Consider the following 22,003-nt stretch of genomic DNA (forward strand, 5'->3'; position numbering starts at 1 on the left):
ATGACTCTCTAACTACTAGCATATTAAAAGCAGAACTAATGCTCCAAATTTAAAATAGATGGCAGAATAAAGCTGATCTGAAAAAAGAAAACAATAATATTAATTGCGGGGATAATTTTTTTAAATTATTACCTCAGTGAAATATAGGCAGCCCTTGAGTTGCTGCATTAACAGAAACCCATGCATATTGGAAGGATGTAAAGTGAGGACTATGTAATAATGCTCTTTTATGCAAACTATATCCTATCTAATAAAAGAGTAATATGCAAATTGAACACACCTCTGCTACACCCACAAGCCACGCCCACCAGCCAATCAGGATCGAGTACGCAAATTAACCCAACCAAGGTGGCTGCAGCCATGGAGCGAGCAGGAGGCTTGGGTTTCCCAGGCAATGGAGGAAGCCAAGCTTTTCGCACACCCTGGCCGGCGGTGGAATCCACTCAAGGCTACAAAGTTTCAATTATAGAAGATAAATAAATCCCAACAAAAATGGCTGCGGCCACTGAGCAAGCAGGAGGCTTGGGTTTCCCCGGCGATGAAGGAAGCCAAGCTTTCTGCCCGCCCTGGCCTGCCCTAGCCTCCGCTCAAGGCTACAAAGTTTCAATTATAGAAGATAAATAAATCCCAGATACCAGGGCCTCCGCCTGGGTTGTCAGGGGGCATGGCCGGCCTGCAAACCACCACAGGCCCCTCGCTCAGGCTGCCCCACGCCCCAAGGGAACCCCCACCCTGATCTGGGACACCCTTAAGGGCAAACCAGCCGGCCCCCACCCGTGCACCAGGCCTCTATCCTATCTAATAAAAGAGTAATATGCAAATTGACTGTCACTCCGACACACAAGATGGCTGCCCCCATGTGGACACAAGATGGCCACCACAAGATGGCCAATAGGGGAGGGACCAGGTCTGCAAGGGAGGGCAGTTGTGGGCAATCAGGCCAGCAGGGTAGGCAGTTGGGAGGGACCAGGACTGCAAGGAAGGGCAGTTGGGGGCAATCAAGCCTGCAGGGGAAGGCAGTTAGGGGTGACCAGGCCGGCAGAGGAGGGAAGTTGGGGGCAACCGGGCCTGCAGAGAAGGGCAGTTGGAGGGGACCCAGGCCTGCAGGGGAGAGCAGTTGCAGGGGACCAGGCCTGCAGCGGAGGGCAGTTAGGGGCAACCAGGCTGGCAGGGGAGCAGTTAAAGCATCAATCACGCTGGCAGGGGAGTGATTAGGGAGTGATCAAGCTGGCAGGCAGAAACGGTTAGGGGCAATCAGGAAGGCAGACAGGTGAGCAGTTGGGAGCCAGCAGTCCTGGATTGTGAGAGGGGTCCCAGATTGGAGAGGGTGCAGGCTGGGCTGAGGGACACACCCCCTCCCTACATGAATTTCACGCACCGGGCCTCTAGTTATTCTGATGTTCACCAAACCATGATACACAACAGAGAAAAATGGTAGACAATTAAATATCCAAAATAAGGAGATGGTTAACTAACCTACGGTTAACTAACCAATGGTATATCAATCTGGTGAAATATTATACAATAATAGAAAGTGGTGTTGATTTAGTGTTTAATAACATAATAACTATAAGAAAAAATACAAACTATAAGATGGAATATATGAACACTGCTCTATAAATAAAACAGTACAGAAAAAATGACTGAAATTTTACCAGTAGTTATCTTTGATAGTAGAATGAGGAACATTATTCTCTTTCCACTTTCTATTTTTCTAAATGTTTTAAAATGAAAAGAAAAATAAACTACTACTGAGTACAAAAATGCTATAGTATCTGTCCAGTGTACCATCATGTTGAAAATAAGATCAATACAATAAAATCCTGTTCAAACTGCTCTATTCCTTCAAAATAAAATCAGAAATTGAGCATTAAAAGCTATCAAAATATTCTGTCATTGCTCTCTCTGATCATCTGATGGATTCTTCACAAGATAAACACCAGAATAGCTAAAAGAAAGCCAGACCCCACTTTCTGACGACAACTATTCATGTTGTTTATGTTTACATATTTATATGTTTGTCTATAGGTTTCTGTCAAGAAAAAGTGCATACCCTAGGCCCCCAGAGTATATGAACCATTGAAGATATTTTGAAAAACAAATAGACACTGAAATTATAATTTCAGACCACCCTGATGGTTTAGTTACTAGAAATCACATAACAGGGTATTTTATAGGATGAAAGAGAACCACAAACAAAATAATTAAGGCTGAATCATCTTATCTTTAACATAAGTTATTATGTTTCCCCTATTTTATTTTCTAAATAAAAATATCTCTTATTCCTACTTTTTGGATTTCAAGTTTAGTATTTTTCCATTCTTTGTAAAAAATATGAAAAGCCAATGTTTTAAGCTTCTAGTGTTAACGTTTTAAAATGAGATTCTAGAGTATTACTTTCTGTAGATTCATTTCCTAGTGGTGGCCTCTGGGCATAGAGAATTAATAGGAAAGGGACATGATGGAGCTTTCTAGGACTATAAATATGTTTTAAATGTTGTTTTGGGTGGTATTTTCAGAGATGTATATTTAACCACCAAAAATCATCAGACTGAACATTTAACTGCATTTTACTGTGTATAAATTATACCTACAAAAAATTTCCTCTTAAATTACTGGCATGTATACTTATAAAATACTTTACCTAGTATCAAAAATTCTTCAGGCCAAATATGTCTGTGTGTGAGTTGACATGTGTTAAATCATGCTCATAAACAGAGATACAATTCCTAACAGAATCTCAGTTACTACCCAACAACTGAACATATGCCCAAACATGAACATTAAGGTACACTCCTTTTTTTTGCCAAACACTCCACAAAACAAAACCAAACCAACAAATCACATTCCCCCCACCAACCCACCATACACACACATAAAAAACTAATCCCCAATAGTAGCTGTAGTATATGGGTTATATCCAGAATAACCCATAATATTTAATTTAAAATCTTTCAAATTACAAAATTATACTTACTATTGTATATTTTCAATAACCTAATTCAATGGTCGGCAAACCGCGGCTTGCGAGCCACATGCGGCTCTTGGGCCCTTGAATGTTCTAACGCCACTTCTTCAAAATAGACTCGCCCAGGCCGAAAACCTGACTTCTGCGCATGGGCCACGAAGTTTCAATCGCACTGTACGTGCGCGCCTGCACGTGGTATTTTGTGGAAGAGCCACACTCAAGGGGCCAAAGAGCCGCATGTGGCTCTCGAGCCACGGTTTGCTGACCACTGACCTAATTAATATAAAAATCATCACATTTTTTTCATATAATGACTAACTTAATGGCAAAATTATTAATCGCAAATTTTACTACTGTTGAAATGTTTTTAGGGGAAATGAAGAAGCAAGCTTGGGTGAAAAACAAAACAAAAAAACACCAAAAGCCCAAACCAAGGAATTTCTGAAAGTGTAAGCATTCCAGGAGGAAGCACAGTATAGCTTCAGACGGTCATTCCCACAGTTCTTAGGAAAACCACTACAATACCCCAAGGAGAAAAACTAGAGACACTTATGATAGAGGATCAACCTGCTGGCACATGAAAGTGTGAGTAGAATACAACTTCAAACAAGCGGTTAAAAAAAACCAATCAGCAAACCCAAGACAAAGAAAAGCCTTGCTGTAAGAGGAAAATGCCTAGGTTTACAGAAATGATACATACCCGTCTGTCGATCTTATCACCCTGTAAATTATACATTAAAAATTATTCATAAATATTACTGCTTTATAAAAATTTAAATCTAGAAAAAATCCCTCAAATACAATTTCTACAAACCCAAACTAATACTTTGGGACAGAACAGTTCTAATCTTTTATTATATAACAATGCACATATATTTTAGAGGAGAAAGAATAATTTTATAGCACTGTGATTACTAAGAGTGGGAAGACACCATTATCTTGAGGATTTCTCTTTATGCATTAATTATAATTACAATGTTAGAGTAAAGTCTATAGTGATGGTGGTTAGACAGTTAATTACTGTTTGGCTTAAGAAAAGCTGTTTTCAACTGACAGCAACATGAAAATACCAAGTATTAAATAAGTAAAAATATGAATATTTTGGGATAGAGTTTTAAACAATAAGAGATAAATGATAAATCAAAGCTATAAGCTTTCCATCCAAGTCAAGTAATGTTAGACAACAAAGGGAGTTTTAAACTCCCCTTTCACTTACAGTTAAGTTTTTAAATCCTCATTCAAGGATATGTTTTTATTGATTTTTAGAGAGAGAGAGAGACATCGATGTAAGAATCAATTGGTTGCCTTCAGCATGAGTCCCGAGTGGGGATCGAACTTGCAACCTAGATCTGTGCCCTGACTGGGAATTGAACCTGCAACCATTTATTGTACAGGACAACGCTTCAGCCAACCGAGCCACTGAGCCAGGGCTACAGTTAATTTTTAACCTTTCATTTATCACTCCTATGGATGACACTGATGTTTCTTTAAAGCTAACAATAAAACAATTCCATAAGTGTAGCAAAATTAAAAATTAAGGAAGATATGGCACATTATCATGGGAAGGGGTATCAGACAATTCCAGTGGACACAGCAATTTAGACTTACCCACATTTTTACTCCCCCCGACCCAGTGACTCTGAATGTTGATGCCTTTACCCTGTTGCTAAAGCATGAACTTGAATTGTTCAACAGCAAGTCTGGCACGTGTGGGCAAATCATCTGATAGTAAGTGATATTCCTAAATGAATTAGAATCAATACTTCGAGACTACTGTTCTTATCAATAGTCTAAAGGAATGCAAACATTTTTAGTTATGCTTTCCTCTAACATACTAGGTAAATTATATGCCTTGGAGTTTTGAGAACTCATAATCATCAAGGGATATACAGTTTAACTATACAAGCCATGGTCTGGTATTCTAGTTTTGTTTTCTGAAAGGAAGTTCAATTGCTCTGCATCTGGGAAGAGAAAGAGGGAGGTATATGGCTATGAACCACTTTACTCCCTCTCTCTTAAAGTGAGCTGAATTAAAATGACAGAGAAAATGACATGCAAGAACAATGTGGATGATTAAAGAAGAAAAACCAATGAACACCTCTGCCTAGAATATGTGTTTCCATCATGATGCAGACCTTATTATAAAACTATTTGGTAAAACCATTCTTGTAAGAATATTTATGGCTTTTTCTCTACAAAACTGTTTCAGGTTACAATGAGCTAATAAGGAGGTAAGTAAGTCCTTGCCCCTTCCCTTTTTCATCTGCATAGTCTACTAATTTAAGAACAGCCTTAAATTCTTATATCATTGGCATCAAAACATGTAAGCCAAACCTCCCTCATGCCCTTAGAGAATTTTCAATGGCTACTTTACCTGTGAAAGGATGTTGGTGCACTGTTGCAGTAAAGAAACCGGAGGATTGCCGATACTTGTAGCAAGTTGAACCCTGAGCAACTGTTCTTTCTGGGTGGCATTTTCTTGCAAAGCATGGGCAAGGGCCACAGCAGCACACCAGTTTGAAAGTGAATCAGTAGAAAACAAACCTCCACATAATAACTGACCAGCGGAGACTGAATTACCTGTTGCTACAAAGATGAAAGGCAGATGATAATAACATAAACATTTATTATGTTGTTTTCCACACAAAGAAGAAGTCAAAATACTATCTAAAAATGTGCAAATAAGTAGTATCTATCTATATAATAGAGGAATATGCAAATTAGCCAGGAAGCCGTAATGTCACGACTGAACAGCAGGGACCTGAGGCTGCATGGCGCCTGGCTGGGGCGAGGGACCTCAGGCCGCGCCCCCTGCCTGGTGGGGCTTGATAGGGGATCCCAGGCCACGCCCCCTGCCCTGGGGGACCTGAGGCTGTGTACCCTGCCCGGTGGAGCTTGACGGGGGACCTGAGACTGTGCCCCCCACCCGGCGCCGGGCTGGGGGACCTAAGGCTGCGCCCCCCAGCCCAGAGGGGCTTGACAGGGGTGGGGCCGGCCAGGTCTGGGTCTCTTGCATTTTCAAAGCACATGCGGGTGGTGGGCAGGGACTTGACTCTGGGTCCTGCGGCGCACCCCAGACTCTGACAGGAGGGAGATTTTCATATACATTTTACTAATTTTCTTTCATCTCTGACACTTCTATTATAGAGAAAGGGCAAATAGCAATATTAAAATATTTCCTCTAATTAATTCCCTTTTAATGTGCACGAATTTTGTGCACCAGGCCACTAGTTAAGTAGTATTTTTGAAAGTCTTTCAGAACAAATGAAAGATGACCCCTCCCCAAAAAGACCTTGGGAAAAAAGTAGCAGAATAAAGAAATAGAATACTTTAGGCATCAAATTGATAATAGTAATAGTCCAGAAATTTTTTACCTTAATTAAACACTACATTTCTAAAGAAAATTCAAGGAAATGCCATAGTTTAAATAGTCTACTAGACCCAGGGTCTTTTATGATTTGTGATATGCTTTACCATTAAAATCTAGAAAGACAATTATCTACTTTTTAAAGCAGGAATTAAAACAAAATTATTTACCATCAATGGTGGAAGGTAGAAGTGTTGACACAATTTCTCCTTGTCCTTTTTGGTTTTTATATAAGAAACACTGGAAACAATAGAGAACAGCACAGCGCAATACAAATGGCTGCCTTTCATTAACCATAGACATGAGAAGTACTACAATTGCCGGTCTGTTGCATTTGAAAAAAGAACAAAAAGAAACATTGCAAATCAATAACTAGTCATTTTTGTCGATTGAAAAACCATAACCAGAACACAAGCAAGTTAAGTATTTCCATCTCCATTTCACAGAAAGGAAAACTGCAGCTTAGAGAAGCGAAATTATTTATTTGCTTAGGCACACAGCTAGAAAGTAGAAGAGGTGATACCTGAGCCCAAATGCATAGGTACCAAAGACTACTAACTCTTTTAAAATACCAACATATTTATCTTGTCAGATAATTTCTAGTTTCAAAACACACAAACTGAACTTCTTAAAACAATAAGATGTGCATATGAGACATACTAAAAACCCAAAGTAAGTTTTTACTTCATAGCAGAATCTATTCAATATTTCCCTTTTCCTACCTTGGTGGGTTTGAAGGTGCATTTACAGAAGCAAAGTAGTCTTGGTTTACTTGACAGCCTCGAATAACTTCTGATACAGTATTAATGGTCTATTAAAGGAGGAAAATAATTTAGAGAAAGTAAGTTAAGGAAGGAAACCTGTTTTCAAGTGAAGATAACTGTTATATCTCTGCTTTTTGTTTTTCAAAGCCAAAATTCAGACACCAGATTAATTAGTGACAGCATATAATCTTGTAATACTTCCTTGAGATAACATTAAAAAAAATTAAGTGTAGGCCTCCAATTAAAAATAACACTTGACCACACACATTTAAAATCTCAAAAACCTAAAATTAATAATATTATTTAAGAGCTAGAGTCTATTTCTACAAAACAAGAAAAGGATGTTTTAATATAATATTAGAGAACAAATTTAAAATGTAACAAATTAAAGATTCAATTTAAGAATGAAGTTGAGCCATGGCCAGTGTGGGAAAATGGTTAGAATGTTGGCCCACACACCAAAGGGTTTCAGATTCAATTCTGGTCAAGGGCACATACCTGGGTTGCAGGTTCAATACCCAGCCCCGGTAGGGGTGTGTGCAGGAGGCAACCAATCGATGTGTCTCTCTCACGTTGATGTTTTTTTCTCTCTCTTTCCTCACTCTCTCCCTTCCTCCCTCCATCCCTCCCACTCTCTCTACAAATCAATGGAAAAAATATCCTTGGGTGAGGATTCACACACACACACACACACACACACACACACACACACACACACACAGAGAGAGAGAGAGAGAGAGAGAGAGAGAGAGAGAGAGAGAGAAAGAATAAAGTTGAAAAAAACCTCCAAGAAAATAGAATTAAAAAAACAAAATAGGTCCAGAAAGTCCAAAAATCTATTAATAGAGTTGGAAAAACAGAAGAGAAAAGGGAACATTATCATGGAATAGAAAAAACATGCTCAGAACTGAAGGACATTTGTCTCTGGCTTGAAAGGGCCCAGTGAGTGCTCTTTCAAATAAATGGAGGAAAAACAGTTCTACAGTACAGCATATCATCAGTAAATTTCAGAAAACCAGAAATAAAGATTCCAAAAGATTTAGAGAGAAAAAAGCAGATTCTATAAAAAGGATTAAGATTCAAAATGGCTTCAATAACACTGGAATAATGTTCTGAAAGCTGAGTGCAAGTAATTTCCAACTCTGAATTCTATCCCTAGCCAAACTTCAAATTAACTCTGAAGGAATAACATAAAACTAAAAACATATTCTCTTGCCATTTATCCCTTTTCAAGAAGTTAACTAAAATAAGATAATGAAATGGGGGGTCGGGGGAAGACATGGAATCCGTAACTAAGGAATCCAAGTCAAGAGAGAGGCGAAAGGAACTCCTAGGAGGAATGGTGAATGAAAGTCCAGGACAAGAGTCGAGTGGCAGAAGTAGAGAATAACCAGTCCATATTGGAGCAGGATGATGGAAGGTTTCCAGAAAATAAAATGCAAAAAAGAACACTATTATAACACAAACAAGAGCAAGGGGTATTTTAAAAAAAGACATAGGGCTCTCTTTGGCTCAGCAGGGGACAGTATAAGTATAGTTGTAAGACTATAAGCCTTGATTATTGATTTAAAAATAAGTTACTGGGGTGACAAGGGAAGTAAAGTAGGAGGCCTATACAGGAGGGTAGTGGGACTGATCATAGGGAGGAGAGAGGTTGAAGACAGCTGTTTTTGTTATAAAACTTTTATTATTATCTGTGCTTTTAATGTGCATGTGTCGAGAAAAATAAAAAGGTATTAAACTTGATGAATGAGTCCACCTTTGGAATTGATACTGTCATCATTATGCTAATTATATTTTCGTAGGATCAATAAGGACTCTTAACACATAAAAATAGTTAACTATTGCTGTTTTTTCTTTAGCTGATATCTAATTCTTTCTGGTAATTCTTAGGATTTCAACTTCCACAGAGCAGTCTCTGCCTTCATTCAGTTTACCTCAGTCAGGATATCAGCAGGAATTCCAGTAGCCATTAGGATAGTGCAAAGCTGCTGCAATAAGCCACACTGGAACATGGCTTTCTGGCAGCTACTGGTAGCACCAGGAGGGTTGGTGGGAGATACCAGGACACGAATAAGCTGCGAAAGAAAGAGAAAACAGATGTCTTTTAAAGATCAAAGACTTAAAAAAAGTCTTGAATCAAATTTAATCTATAGCAACAAAAAAAGATCTATGTGAAGAATGCCCTCACCTGCTCAGCCAGATCTGGGTGCTCTTTCCTTTATGCTATCATGACAATAGTTCTGTTATACTACATGTTAATCCTAAGTTCGTCTCCTTCAGTGACTGTGAACTCCCAGAGAGTAGAAACTACCTCCGTCATTTTTGTATACCAAATAAGCACAGTATTTATAACATAGTCCATACTCAATAAATGAATGAATGAATGAATAAGTAACAGGGTGGTATTTTATCAAAGTAAGATTTCTTATTGAAGTAAGGATGAGCAGGTCTGAAAACAGAATGGGTGGAGGTGTTTAAATTCCTCCTAAACCAGAAATATTTAAAGAGAGGATAAACTAACAACTGGAGACATGGTAGAAGATTCATGCATTAGGCAAGGGGTTGACCCCACTGCTTGTTAATGCTAATTAAGTCCTTAATTCGGATCCTATGATTAGATTAGTCTGAACTTAAACATGAAATTTAAGAAACATGAAAAAGTCATCCCAAATAAGTGTTCAGCACAGTTACATCTTCAAAATAATTTTATATATAGCTTGCATTTTAAAACTAGAGTTATATGTATATGTGTGTATAAAATCTTGTATATCAAAATCAAATGGGACATTTATGATAATACTTAACTAAGAGAGTTAACTAATAGATTGATGATACTAGAGAGAGGCTTTAGGATTTCACATCGGTTCTTCTCCTTGGACCTTTCTAGTTAGATTTCCATTAAAATATTTTTTTGTTGTTGTTTTTAAAATTTATTATCTTCCTATCCCTACTTAAAATTTTTTATAAGCAAATATCAAGCTATTTGTCATTTCTCCAACAAATATTTCTATAATTACCTCTAACTGATATGGATTTTAGAAAACACAGTCATCAAGTCATTAAAATAATAACTTCTTAATATGATCTAATAGCAGTTAGATATTTTTATTGATGAAGGAAATACAGAAAAAATAATTATCAATTTCTAGATGAAAGAAAAGTAGGAAGAATGGTTGAAAAAAAGAGGGAGTCCTTATTATATGGCTAAGAAAGCAGATTTTGACTCATTATATAGATTAAGTTTGTAATAATTTAAACTTCCGAATACTGAAAAAGATCCTCTCATAAGATAATGAACTTTCTGGGAGGCAGAATTAGACATTAAACTATCATTCAAAAAAATTAAAATGTTTTATGACTAACAAAACTTTTCAAAAAGATTCTTCCCCCCAAATTCAATCTGCAAATCTTGGCGTGAAATATTCTCAAGCAGATCAATTTCAACTTTTAGTGGCTTGGAATTCAATTATGATTATAACTGTAAAGATGAATAATTCCAGTTAGGGTGTATCTATCCAAAATAGGATTGTTTATCATCATTTATGACGTCTTTTTATGTGCTTGAAATACAAACATCCCTGAATATAGCTATAAAGAAAGAGCATTCAACAGACTGAAAAGCAGAAAATAACTTGTGGCCTATGAAGTCATGAATGCTCCAACTACTCAATCTTTAAGGTGGAGAATATATAAATTAAACATCAGTTTTACTTCGACGTTTATGTTCTTCAAGATTAGTATCTAGTTAGTTTGTTACTTTTTAAAAGGAAAGGATGCTTAACCAACTTACTATGTAAATAGAATAATAACAGTATTTTTCTATTTTTTAAAAATCCTCACCTGAAGATGTCTTATTGATTTTTTTAGAGAGAAAGGAAGGGGGAGAGAGAGAGAGGAAAAGGGGGAGAGAGGGAGGGAGGGAGAGAAGGAGAAAAAGAGAGAGACTGAAACATCGATGACAGAGCGAGACACATCGATCAGTTGCCTCTTGCATGCACCCCAACCAGGGATCAAACCCGCAACCTAGGTATGTGCCCGGACTGGGAACTGAACCTGCAACCCTTTGGTATACGGGACACACTCCAACCAACTGAGCCACACAGGCCAGGTTCTGTTCTTCTGTTTACATGTAACACTCTATTCTAAAATTTTTTGGGGTTAAATGAGTACTTTACTTTTTAAACAGTGACACTGTCTTCAAAAATAATTCTTTACATAGTATCCTACACTATAAAACATGAGTAGGCTCCTCAAGCAATTTAAATTTCCACTGTTTGATAGGAAATTTGTAAGTTTTTGTACATCATCAGATCCCTTCACTCTCTCTAATCACATTTTGTAAATTACTTTTCTAGAGGAATTTCCTTTATCAAGAAAGCAGTGTTGAGCAAAGATATCAAGTTTACCACTTGGAACCCTGTTCTAAAAAACATAAACTAACAAAGTCTTGAAATGTGCAATACTGACATGTGAAAATAGAAATAATGAAGTTGGGAGTATAAATAGAAAGATTCTGCCCATGTTCTTCTATAAAATATTTTCCTAACAATGTTTAGGCATATTCTGAATAGAGTAACTATATAATTTATTACCCAAATAGGGACACTTGAAGCAAAAGATGACACTGAGTAATTGTAAAACGAATACTGTTCTGGCAAACTGGGGTATATGGTGACCCTAATTATCAATCAAACCTATGTAAGCAACTTCCTGGGCATGCAACAGTATTAAGACTCTAATTACTAGAGAAATTAACAATCTAGTTTTGCAGAACACAACTTCAGAGATGCAGGCACAATTCACAGACATTCAAAGACCCGTAAGATTCACCAGAGTAAGTTAGGAGGCAGTCTAAACTTAAGTGTTTGGAATAGGAAATACAATAAAGGAGTAAATAAGTAAAATGCTTCAAAGAACTTTATAATTTTCTCTGATGCAGAAGTAATTTGGGATCCTACTGTCCTCACTTTCACTATCTATTACAATAAAGCTTAAATAAAATTAGAGGTGATTTGTCAATTTAATTTGTATTGGACTTAAAATTCAGACTATCAATCTTTGGGGATAGAGACATTATAATTCATTTACTAGTATTCAGTGCCTGGCCCTCAGTAAATGTTTTCTGAATGAATTTATTTGTTGAACTTAATTATTCTAAATATTAAAATTTATATCAGAGTCTTCATTAAAAAAGCACATTTAAAAAATTCCAAGTCAACACTGTAATTGATTATCTTCTGTTGTAAAACTCATCAGGAAACTATGTTTGGATTCGCTTTAAAATAATCCTGCAGGGTAAGAGAGGGGAATAAAAAAATGAAACAAAATTGCCAGATGTAATAATTATTAAAGCTGAATGATAGGGGTGTGTATGGAGGGGTGAAGGGGATCCATTTCCATTTTATAAGGAAATTTTTTAAAAAGCCGACCTGAAATCTACTGAACATCCTGGTTTTTATTAAAAATGAGTTTACTTTTCTTTGAAAGGATTACAGTCAAAATTCTTACCACATTTATGTCTAAGTTCAATATACCTGTAGCATTAGGTGCAGATTTGTTACTTTCTGTGCAGACCAGCCAGAATTTTCATCTCCAACTTCAAACCAAGGTTTCATACGTTGAATATATGAGCCTTCTTTAAAAAAATTTTGATTGGAATTGTTGTTTTTTAACAAGTTTTGGAGCAAAATCAGACAATCTTCCACTACTATACCTGAGGAAAGAATGTAAAATGGAAGTGTTAAGGCTGATAAAACCTGAAGGAAAATTCAATCTCTAAACATTAAAAAGAGAGAGAGAGAGAGAGAGAGAGAGAGAGAGAGAGAGAGAGAGAGAGAGAGAGAGAGAAATCTCCACACTCAACATCTCTTCAGTATGGCAAGGCAGAGAGCTGTTCTGACTCCTGACGGCCACAATCTGTGTGTTCTTTCTCAGGTCCGCTAATGACCTCTTTGACTTCTATGTTCAACTATGTACATATGTGTTACCTCAGTAATTCAGATATTTTCTTCAAATCCCAAGTTAAATATAATTTCTTCAGGAATAATCACCAAGACCCAATGACTAACTTAGCTAATATCACTAGCTACATGCTTTCATAGTAGCCTGCTCCTTTTATTTTGATATCTTCTCCAATAGATTATAATTTATGAAGACAGGAATTTGTGAATGCCGTACTAGGATACAGTGACCTACTCTGTATCCGCTGCAGAGACAGAGACAAGATATCAGGTGTATACATAATACGTCACTATTAAATATTTGTTGAGTGAATTAATCATATCTTAATTTCTAAGAACCACTAGACATTGTTGTCTCTCTGTCTCTTCCTTGAAACTTCTTCTTCCCTTGGTTCCCCAAAAAACTTGCTCTTTCCTGGTTTTCCTTAGGGATCGCTGGCCACTCCTCTGGCTTCCTTCCTATCATTCATGATTCTGTTCTCCATTTTTTCTTCTTTGCTTACAAAACACACTCTCCAGAGTAGTTTCATCCACACAACAGGTTACACTTTTATCACAGCTGAAGCTCTCCAACTACTGATCTCTACTTTATCAAGTGCTAGTTTAACCAATGATCTGTTTCTCTCAATGAAGCATATGGATGATGCTGGATGCTTACAGCTAGCAGGTTCTTTTGTGCAGCACACCTACACTTCTGCTCTTAGTAGTTAAGCTTTATGTCTACAATAATCAATTTTTAAAAATTAATATACTTTATTTCTCTCCGTTTCTCTTACTATTATCTTTTAGCATTAGTGTGGCACATTTGTTGTGACTCATGAACGAATACTGATACATTATTCAAGTCCATAGTTTACATTAGGGTTCACTCTTTGTGTTGAACAGTTCTATGGGTTGACACATGTACAATGTCATATATCTGCCATTACAGTATCATACAGAATAGTGTCATGCTTTAAAATCCTGTGTTATACCTATTCATTCCTCTTTTCCCCAAATCCCTGACAACTGTCTCTATATAGTTTTGTCTTTTACATATGTCAGTTGGTTAGGTCACAGACAATGTAAACTTTCAGATGGGCTTAACTTAGCAATATGCATTTAAGGTTCCTCCATGTCTTTTCATGGTTTGTTAACTTTTTATTGTGAAGGACATTTTAGATGCTTCCAAGTTTTGGCAATTGCAAATAAAGTTGCTATAAACATTCATGTGCAGGATTTTGTGTGCATATAAATTTTCCACTCATTTGGGTAAATATCAAGGAGAGTGACTATTGGATTGAGTGATAAAAGTATGTTTAGCTTGGTAAGAAACTGCCAAAATGTATTCCAAAGTGGTTGTACCAATTTGCATTCCCACTAGCAATGAATGAGAGTTTCTGTAGTACTTACTGCATCCTTGCCTGCTTTTGGTATTTTCAGTGTTCTAGATTTTTGCCATCTTAATAGTGTGTAGTGATAGCTCATTATTTTAATTTGCATTTTCCTAATGACATATAATTTTGAGCATCTCTTCATGTGCTATTTGCCATCAATATCTCTTCTTTGGTAATGTGTTTGTTCACTTTTGTCCATTTTATAATTGGAATTTTGCTTGTTTATTTTGTTGAATTTTAAGAGTCCACTGTATAATTTGGATACAAGTCCTTTTTCAGATATGTATTATTTTCTTCCTGTCTGTGGCCTATCTTTCCATTTCTATTTTAAAATTTATTTATATCATTTTTTAATTTTTCAATTATAGTTGACATACAATATTATATTAGTTTCAGGTGTATACCCCAGTAATTAGACATTACATAAATTACTAAGTGATCATCCCAATAAATCTCCCACCCATCTGACACCATACATAGTTATTAGAATAGTACTGACTATATTCCCTATGCTATACTTTACATCCCCATGATTAATTCTGTAACAACCAATTTGTACTTCTAAATTCCTTCACTTTCTCCACTCATCCCCACCCCCCCAGCCCCTTTCCCATTAGCAACCATCAAAATCTTTGAGTCGGTTTCTGCTCTGCTTGTTTAGTTTTTCAGATTTAATTATTGATAGATATATATTTATTGCCGTTTTACTGTTCATATTTTTTTCTCTTTTTCCCCCTTTATTTTTCTTAAAGAAGACCTTTTAACATTTCATGTAATTCTGGTTTGGTGGTAATAAGTTTCTTTAGCTTTTTCTTAAGTGGGGAGCTCTTTATATGTCTTTTGAATCTAAGTGATAGCTTTGCTGGGTAATCCTAGTTGTAGGTCCTTGCTTTTTATCACTTGGAGTATTTCTTGCCAATCCCTACTGGCCTGCAAAGTTTCTGTTGAGAAATCAGCTGACACTGGGAGTTCCCTTGTTGGTAACTAATTGCTTTTCTCTTGCTGCTTTTAAGAGTCTCTTTTTAACTTTTTGCATTTTAATTATGATGTGTCTTGGTGTGGGCCTCCCTGGGCTCATCTTGTTTGAAACCCTCTGTGCTTCCTGGATTTATATTGTCTATTTCCTTCACCAGGTTAGGGAAGTTTTCTGTCATTCTTTTATCAAATAGGCTTTCAATTTCTCGCTCTCTTTCTGGCACACCCATGATGTGAATGTTGGTACACTTGAAGTTGTCCTAGAGGCTCCTTACACTACCTTCATTTTTTTGGATTCATTTTTCTTTTTGTTGTTCTGATAGGGTGTTTTTGTACTTCCTTATATTCCAAATCACTGATTTGATTCTCAGCTTCATCTACTCTCCTATCGATTCCCTGTAAATTATTCTTCATTTCAGTTAGTGACTGGTCCTTTTTTATGGTATTGAAGTTCTCACTAAGTTCACCGAGAATCCTTGTAACCAATGATTTGAATTCTGCATTTATATTACTTGTCTCCATTTCATTTAGAATTTTGTTCTGTTCTTTCATTTGAAACATGTTTCTTTGTCCCCTCATTTGGCAGCCTCCCTGTGTTTGTTTCTATGTATGAGGTAGAGCTGCTGCATCTCCCAGGCTTGGTAGAGTGGCCTAATGTAGTAGGTATCTTGTAGGGTCCAGTGGCACAGCTTCCCCATTCACCTGAGCTGGGCACTCCATGTATGCCCCCATGTGGTCTATGTATGCCCTCCTGTTGTAGTTGAACCTTGATTGCTGTTGGCACATCAGTGGACTGAATTTACCCCGAGGTTGATTGGCTGCAAGGACTGGCTATGACCACCAATCACCATAGAGGATCAACTGTGTAGGAGCCCGCCCCACAGAGCAGAACTTACTTCAGTGGGGCTCTGGTGCCCACTTGAATCTACCCCTCGTGTCACTTGTGGAAGTGGTTGGGTGATGCTTTGATGTAGTTTGAAGCTGTCCACTGGTTGTGCTGGCTCTGGGGCCTCCTGGGAGGTGCAGGCCAAGGTGAGCCACCATGTATGTTCTGCCTGGGGCCACCTGGCATGAACTACAAAGCGATCTGCAGATGGCTGTTACTTGTGCTGGGCTTAGAGGTGCCCAGGTAAGGCTAACTGTGAACCAAGGCTAGATGCAGCTAGTGCCAGGCCTGGGGACAACTTAGCAAAAGGTACAGGGCACACCAAGGCCAGATGTGGTTTGTTTGAGAGATTTTAGAAAAGTGTCAGCAAAGATAGGCCATTATATAGAAAAGCCACATGGGTGGGGTGGGGGTCTCAGGGAATCAACAGAGCAGGGCAAACAGTGTGAGCCAGGTTGACAGAGACTCAGATATGGTGCCCTTCTGCCAGCTTTGTTGGCAGAGAGCTCAAAAAAAGGAAAATGGCCTCTGCCAGCACTTTTCTCTGGGAAAAAGCTGACCCCCCAGCTCTTGCCCTGATGCCAAATACTTTAGTTCCTCATTGCATGTTCCTGGTGCCTTTTGAGCTGCTAAACCCGTTGGAACTCTTGAAGGAGTAAGTCAGAGTAAGTCTGTGTGCAGGCCCTTTAAGAGGAATTGCCTGGGTCTCCAGAAGCTCTCCATCTCACTCAGCCACAATTCCCTTTGGTTTTTACAGCCAAAGATTGTGGGGATTTCTCTTCCTGGCAGTGGAACCCTGGGCTGGGTGGCCTGGTAACGTTACTCCTCAGGGGAGACCTCCACAGCAGAGATATTCCTCCCAATTTTTATCCACTACACATGAGTGGTACCATCCTGTTCCTTAACTCCACCCCTCCTACCAATCTCAATGTGGCTTTTTATTTAAATCCTTAGTTGTAGGACTTCCATTCAGCTAGGTTTCAGGTGGTTCTGAATAATGGTTGTTTTGTAGTTTAGTTGTAGTTTTGATGCCGTTGTTGGAGGAGGAGGCGAGTACTGCATCTACCTACACCACCATCTTGACCAGAAGTCTCTTTTTATTTTCTTAAACAGAATGTTCTGCTGAGAAAATTTCAATTTTAATGAAGTCCCACTTACCATTTTTCTCTTTCATGGATTATGCTTTTGGTATTGTATCTAAAAATAAATTTCTTTTGTTCACAAATATATCATGCTATTTGCACTGATTATTAATTTAACTATTATGTAAACTGCCAAAACATGACAACAGAGCTATTTTTATGAAAACTATGTTTGCATTTGGCAAAAGTCAATAAAAGCAAATCATTAAAAATGACTTGTTATGCAGGGGTAGTAATACAAGTCTAGAATAAGGAAAGTAATTGTAAAAACCCATACAGATCCTGCACTCCATTTTAATGAAAACAAAATGCAAATCCTACATAATGTATTATAGGTGTGATGTATGCAAGGAAGATGGTGAAAAACTCCAATCAGTAGACCCATATTCAAAGAAAAAATTTCTGGCTCTAACTTAAAAGGTTGGTATAGAAATTACATTTAAAAATTTATTATATTTAACTTAAAATAAAATGTTGAAGTTGCACATTTCAAATACTTTTAAAGAATCTCAAGTTTAATCAGTCCTGATCTCTCCAGAATGAAGGCTTCCTTACCTCATGTTGCTGAACCATGTGACTGATACTCACACCTCATGAGGAGGAACCACTATATCTGTCTCTTATGTAGGACCATAAATTTCCATTAAATAAGATCTGCCATTAGGACCATCTGAAGGCTCTGGAGGAAACAGAATATCAAAGCCCTCACTATAACTGGCAGGCCTTCCTTCCAGTGTGCAAAATGAATTCTAGATCTGAGGGCCAGTACCAGTTACAAGGACCTACTGGAACTTGTCTTAGCAACCTTAAGACTAGGTAATTCCACCTTGCCTTAAAATCCCGCTTTCCTCAGAAAATATGCACCTCTGGTCACATATGCTCTTCCATTTTCTCATCTTAGAATGCTTTGGGCTTCCTCTCCCCATTTAACCTCTTTTCAAACTTTTTCATGATGCTACCTCAAAGTCCAAAATATTGGTTAATAAACCTATTACACCCTCAATTACTCCATGAAATGCTTCTTTTCTTTAACGAAACTGCATTATCCTGGAATGTTCTCAAGTGAAGGAAATTCATATTCCTTAGAGTCAGGATATGGAATCTATGATCCTTTTAGCACAGTGTATTTCCCAGAGATCATAGTTCCTCTACCCTGTCAAAAAAATCTGTTCCCTTGAGGCTCAGGCCACCTGGCTGTACCATCTCTTATAATTATGTAACAAATTCATGGTCACTACTCTTTGTTCACTGAAAACATCACTGGCCTCTCACTCAAAGGCTTCTTTCTCCAAGTTTGCTATCACTCTTGACTATTTCAATGACAAATGATCTAATACCTAGACCTCAGTTCCTTGGTGTCATCTTAAGAGACAATCCTCTACTACTAAAACCTCCTCCTATCTTCCTAGCTCAAGAAGTCTTTCTCCCTTTTTAGAAACTTCCTCTGTCTTTACTTCTTTCCCTATATAAATGAGATTATATAGATCTTCATTTCTTCCACTTTATAGATAATATGCTAAACTCTCTTGTCTTTTCATAGCACCTTCTTAGAAAAGGCACAATACTATGAAAAATCAGCTGCCTGTTTTGTTTTTTTTCTCTACATCTTCATCTAGGTAGCTGAGTATTTGGGGGTGATGATGAGGGGGCAATCTACTCTTCTGTGAAATCAACAATATTAATGAGGCCTTTATCCCTATCTTGAAATTTCCTAATTAAAATATTCAACTAACTCTCCTATTCTCAAAAAGATAATTTTTAATCTCCTTAATTATTAACTATGTCCTCTTCTTTCACTCTTTGAATATGACTCTTCCTTCAATTCAACTCCCCTTCTTCTCCTATCTTAATTCAATTCCTTCCTCTCCCTGGATGCCATTTCTTTCTCCTTTTTCAGGTATTATGTACCACTGATTGATCATCCTCTCTCTCCTGTATCTCCCCTATCTCCCCTTGCTTATGTGATTGGAGTCTCTCCCATTTTAAAAGAAAAAGCCCTCTTAGATTAAAGGAGAAGAATAATCAGATAATTTCCATATATGTAGAAAAAATCATTTACTAAAATTCAAGATTCATTGATAAAAACACTTAGTAAAAATCAAACTTAATGGTAAAGGCATTTTCATTAAGGTCAGCAACATTTAACACTGTAAAGATTCTAATTAAATAAGATGAAAAGAAAAGTGGTATAATAATTGAAAAGGGGAAAAAAAAAAGATTACTCTTATTTGTAGAAAATGTGATTATCTACACAAAAAGCCCATTAGAACTAACTGGATATAAGATCAATATACAAAAATCAAGTAGTAACCACCAATTTGAGGATGTAATAGAAAGATTCTGTTCATATGGTAACAAAAACTATAAGATCCCTAAGAATGAATCTACTAAAAAAGATATAAGACTCTTTTGCTCAAAATTGTAAAACATGACTGAAAGACATAAAACCTGAATAAATTAAGAGATATACCAGGGTTTATGGGTGGAAAAGTCAATACAGTAAACATGGCTATTCTCCTTAATCTGTAAAGTCAATGTATTTCTAAGCAAAATTCTAACAGGGATTTTCATAGAACTTGACTAGTAAACAAGTTGCATTCAAATGAAAAGACAAAAAAGAAAAGGCCTGTGAATACAATTTTGAAAAGAGCCAAGACAGGTGATTTTTCCTCTATTCTAAAAGGTAGGAGGAAAGCTTTAGTAATTAAGAGTGTTATTTTGGTATAGAGTTAGACAAACAGACTATTGGAACAGAACACAGAACTCACAAACAGACTTTCATACATATGAAAATTTAATTACAAACTTCATACCATTGTTCAAATGCAAAACCCATATTATTTAAATGTAAAAGGCAAAATTTTAAAGTCTTTAGTAGAAGAAAATGATGGAAAATCTCCTTACGACCTTGAGTTAGAGATAGATGTCGTACACAAGACCCAAAAAATTAAACTATAAAATAGTGATTGCATTAAAATTTCAAATTTTAATAGAAACACTATAAACAGACTAGAAGATGTATAATGAACAAAGGATTAGTATCCAGAATACATAAAAGAATTCCCAGTAACCAACCGGAAAGAAAAAATGGTCTTATACTAAAATGGGCAAGTAGGTAATTCAGAGGGGTAAAAGACAAACAAACAATGAAAAATAGATGGTAAACATATCCATAAAATTATGCTAATCTCACGAGTTTAAAGAAACGAAATAAAACCTCAAAAGGTACCATCTCACATCCATCAAATAAGCAAACAAGAATCCACAAGGATGTGAAAAAACAGAAACTTGGAAACAATGCTAATGGATAGATAGATAAAACTACTTAAAAAAGCCATTTGGCCAAATCTTATTAAAGATAATGTCCTAGCTAGTGTTCTCAGTAGCTGCACACCGAAGGATAATGGGTTTGATTCAAGGTCAAGGACAAATACTTGGGTTGCAGGTTTGATCCCCAGCTCCGGTTGAGGCACATGCAGGAGGCAACCAATCGATGTGTCTCTCTAACACCAATGTTTCTCTCTCTCTTTCTTTTTTTCCTTCCTTCCATTTCTCCCTCTATTTCTAAAAATCAATGGAAAAAATATTCTTGAGGATTAAAAAAGATGAGAAAAAGAATAATTCTATTTGTAGGTATATAATGTAGAGAAACTTTATACACAAATAGATACATGAAGACTTCACAACAGTTTATATTAGCAAAAACCAGATACAACCTGTCAGTTCAATTAAAAAAAATAATAGATCACAGTACATACTACAGAATTATATATAGCACTTAAAGTTAATAAATTAGAGTAACATGTATCAATATAAATAAATCTCAAAAAAATAAATCTCAAAAAAAATGTTGAATAAAATAGTAAGATGTAAAATTATATTCAGCAGAATACTTATCTATATACTACACATTACAAAATAATACTATATATTGTTTAGCTATATAATACTATATATTGCAAAATAATACTATATATTGTTTATGACTATACTAGAGGCCCAGTGCATGGATTCGTGCACCAGTGGGGTCCTTTGACCTGGCCTGCAGGGATCGGGCCGAAACTGGCTCTCCGACATCCCCCAAGGGGTCCTGGATTGCAAGAGGGCACAGACCAGGCCGAGGGACCCCACTGGTGCATGATCAGGGCCGGGGAGGGACCACAGGAAAGCTCCAGGGTGTGTCCGGCCTGTCTCGCCCAGACCCGATTAGCTGGACCCCAGCAGCAAGCTAACCTACTGGTCGGAGCATCTGTCCCCTGGTGGTCAGTGCACATGATAGCAACTGGTCAAATGGTCAAATGAATGGTTGGACACTTAGCATATTAGGCATATATATATGATCACCCCCTAACCACTCCCCTGCCAGCCTGATTGATGCCTAACTGCTCCCCTGCCAGCCTGTTGCCCCTAACTGCCTTCCCCTGCAGGCCTGGTCACCCCTAAATGCCCTCCCCTGCAGATCTGGTCCCCCCCAACTGCTCTCCCCTGCAGGCCTGGGTCCCCCCCAACTGCCCTTCCCTGTAGGCACAGTCGCCCTCCTCTGCTGGCCTGGTCACCCTTAA

General features: G+C 37.3%; 1 protein-coding gene across 5 annotated transcripts in view; it reads right to left on the minus strand.

Moving 5' to 3' along the window:
• Positions 1-22,003, minus strand: part of USO1 (USO1 vesicle transport factor) — a 77,113-nt gene that overhangs the window by 16,222 nt on the left and 38,888 nt on the right. For 3 of the 5 annotated variants that reach the window (XM_028148452.2, XM_054728226.1, XM_054728232.1), the window contains 6 exons: positions 12,637-12,815; positions 9,037-9,177; positions 7,058-7,146; positions 6,506-6,660; positions 5,343-5,554; positions 3,669-3,689 (listed from right to left, as the gene is read on the minus strand). In XM_028148452.2, the coding sequence (XP_028004253.1) occupies positions 3,669-3,689; positions 5,343-5,554; positions 6,506-6,660; positions 7,058-7,146; positions 9,037-9,177; positions 12,637-12,815 (797 nt within the window). The remainder of the gene's footprint in view (positions 1-3,668; positions 3,690-5,342; positions 5,555-6,505; positions 6,661-7,057; positions 7,147-9,036; positions 9,178-12,636; positions 12,816-22,003) is intronic. The other 2 variants (XM_054728220.1, XM_008143667.3) reach the window with 2 other exon arrangements.

This window comes from Eptesicus fuscus, chromosome 2 (genome assembly GCF_027574615.1).
Source record: "Eptesicus fuscus isolate TK198812 chromosome 2, DD_ASM_mEF_20220401, whole genome shotgun sequence".
NCBI lineage: Eukaryota > Metazoa > Chordata > Mammalia > Chiroptera > Vespertilionidae > Eptesicus > Eptesicus fuscus.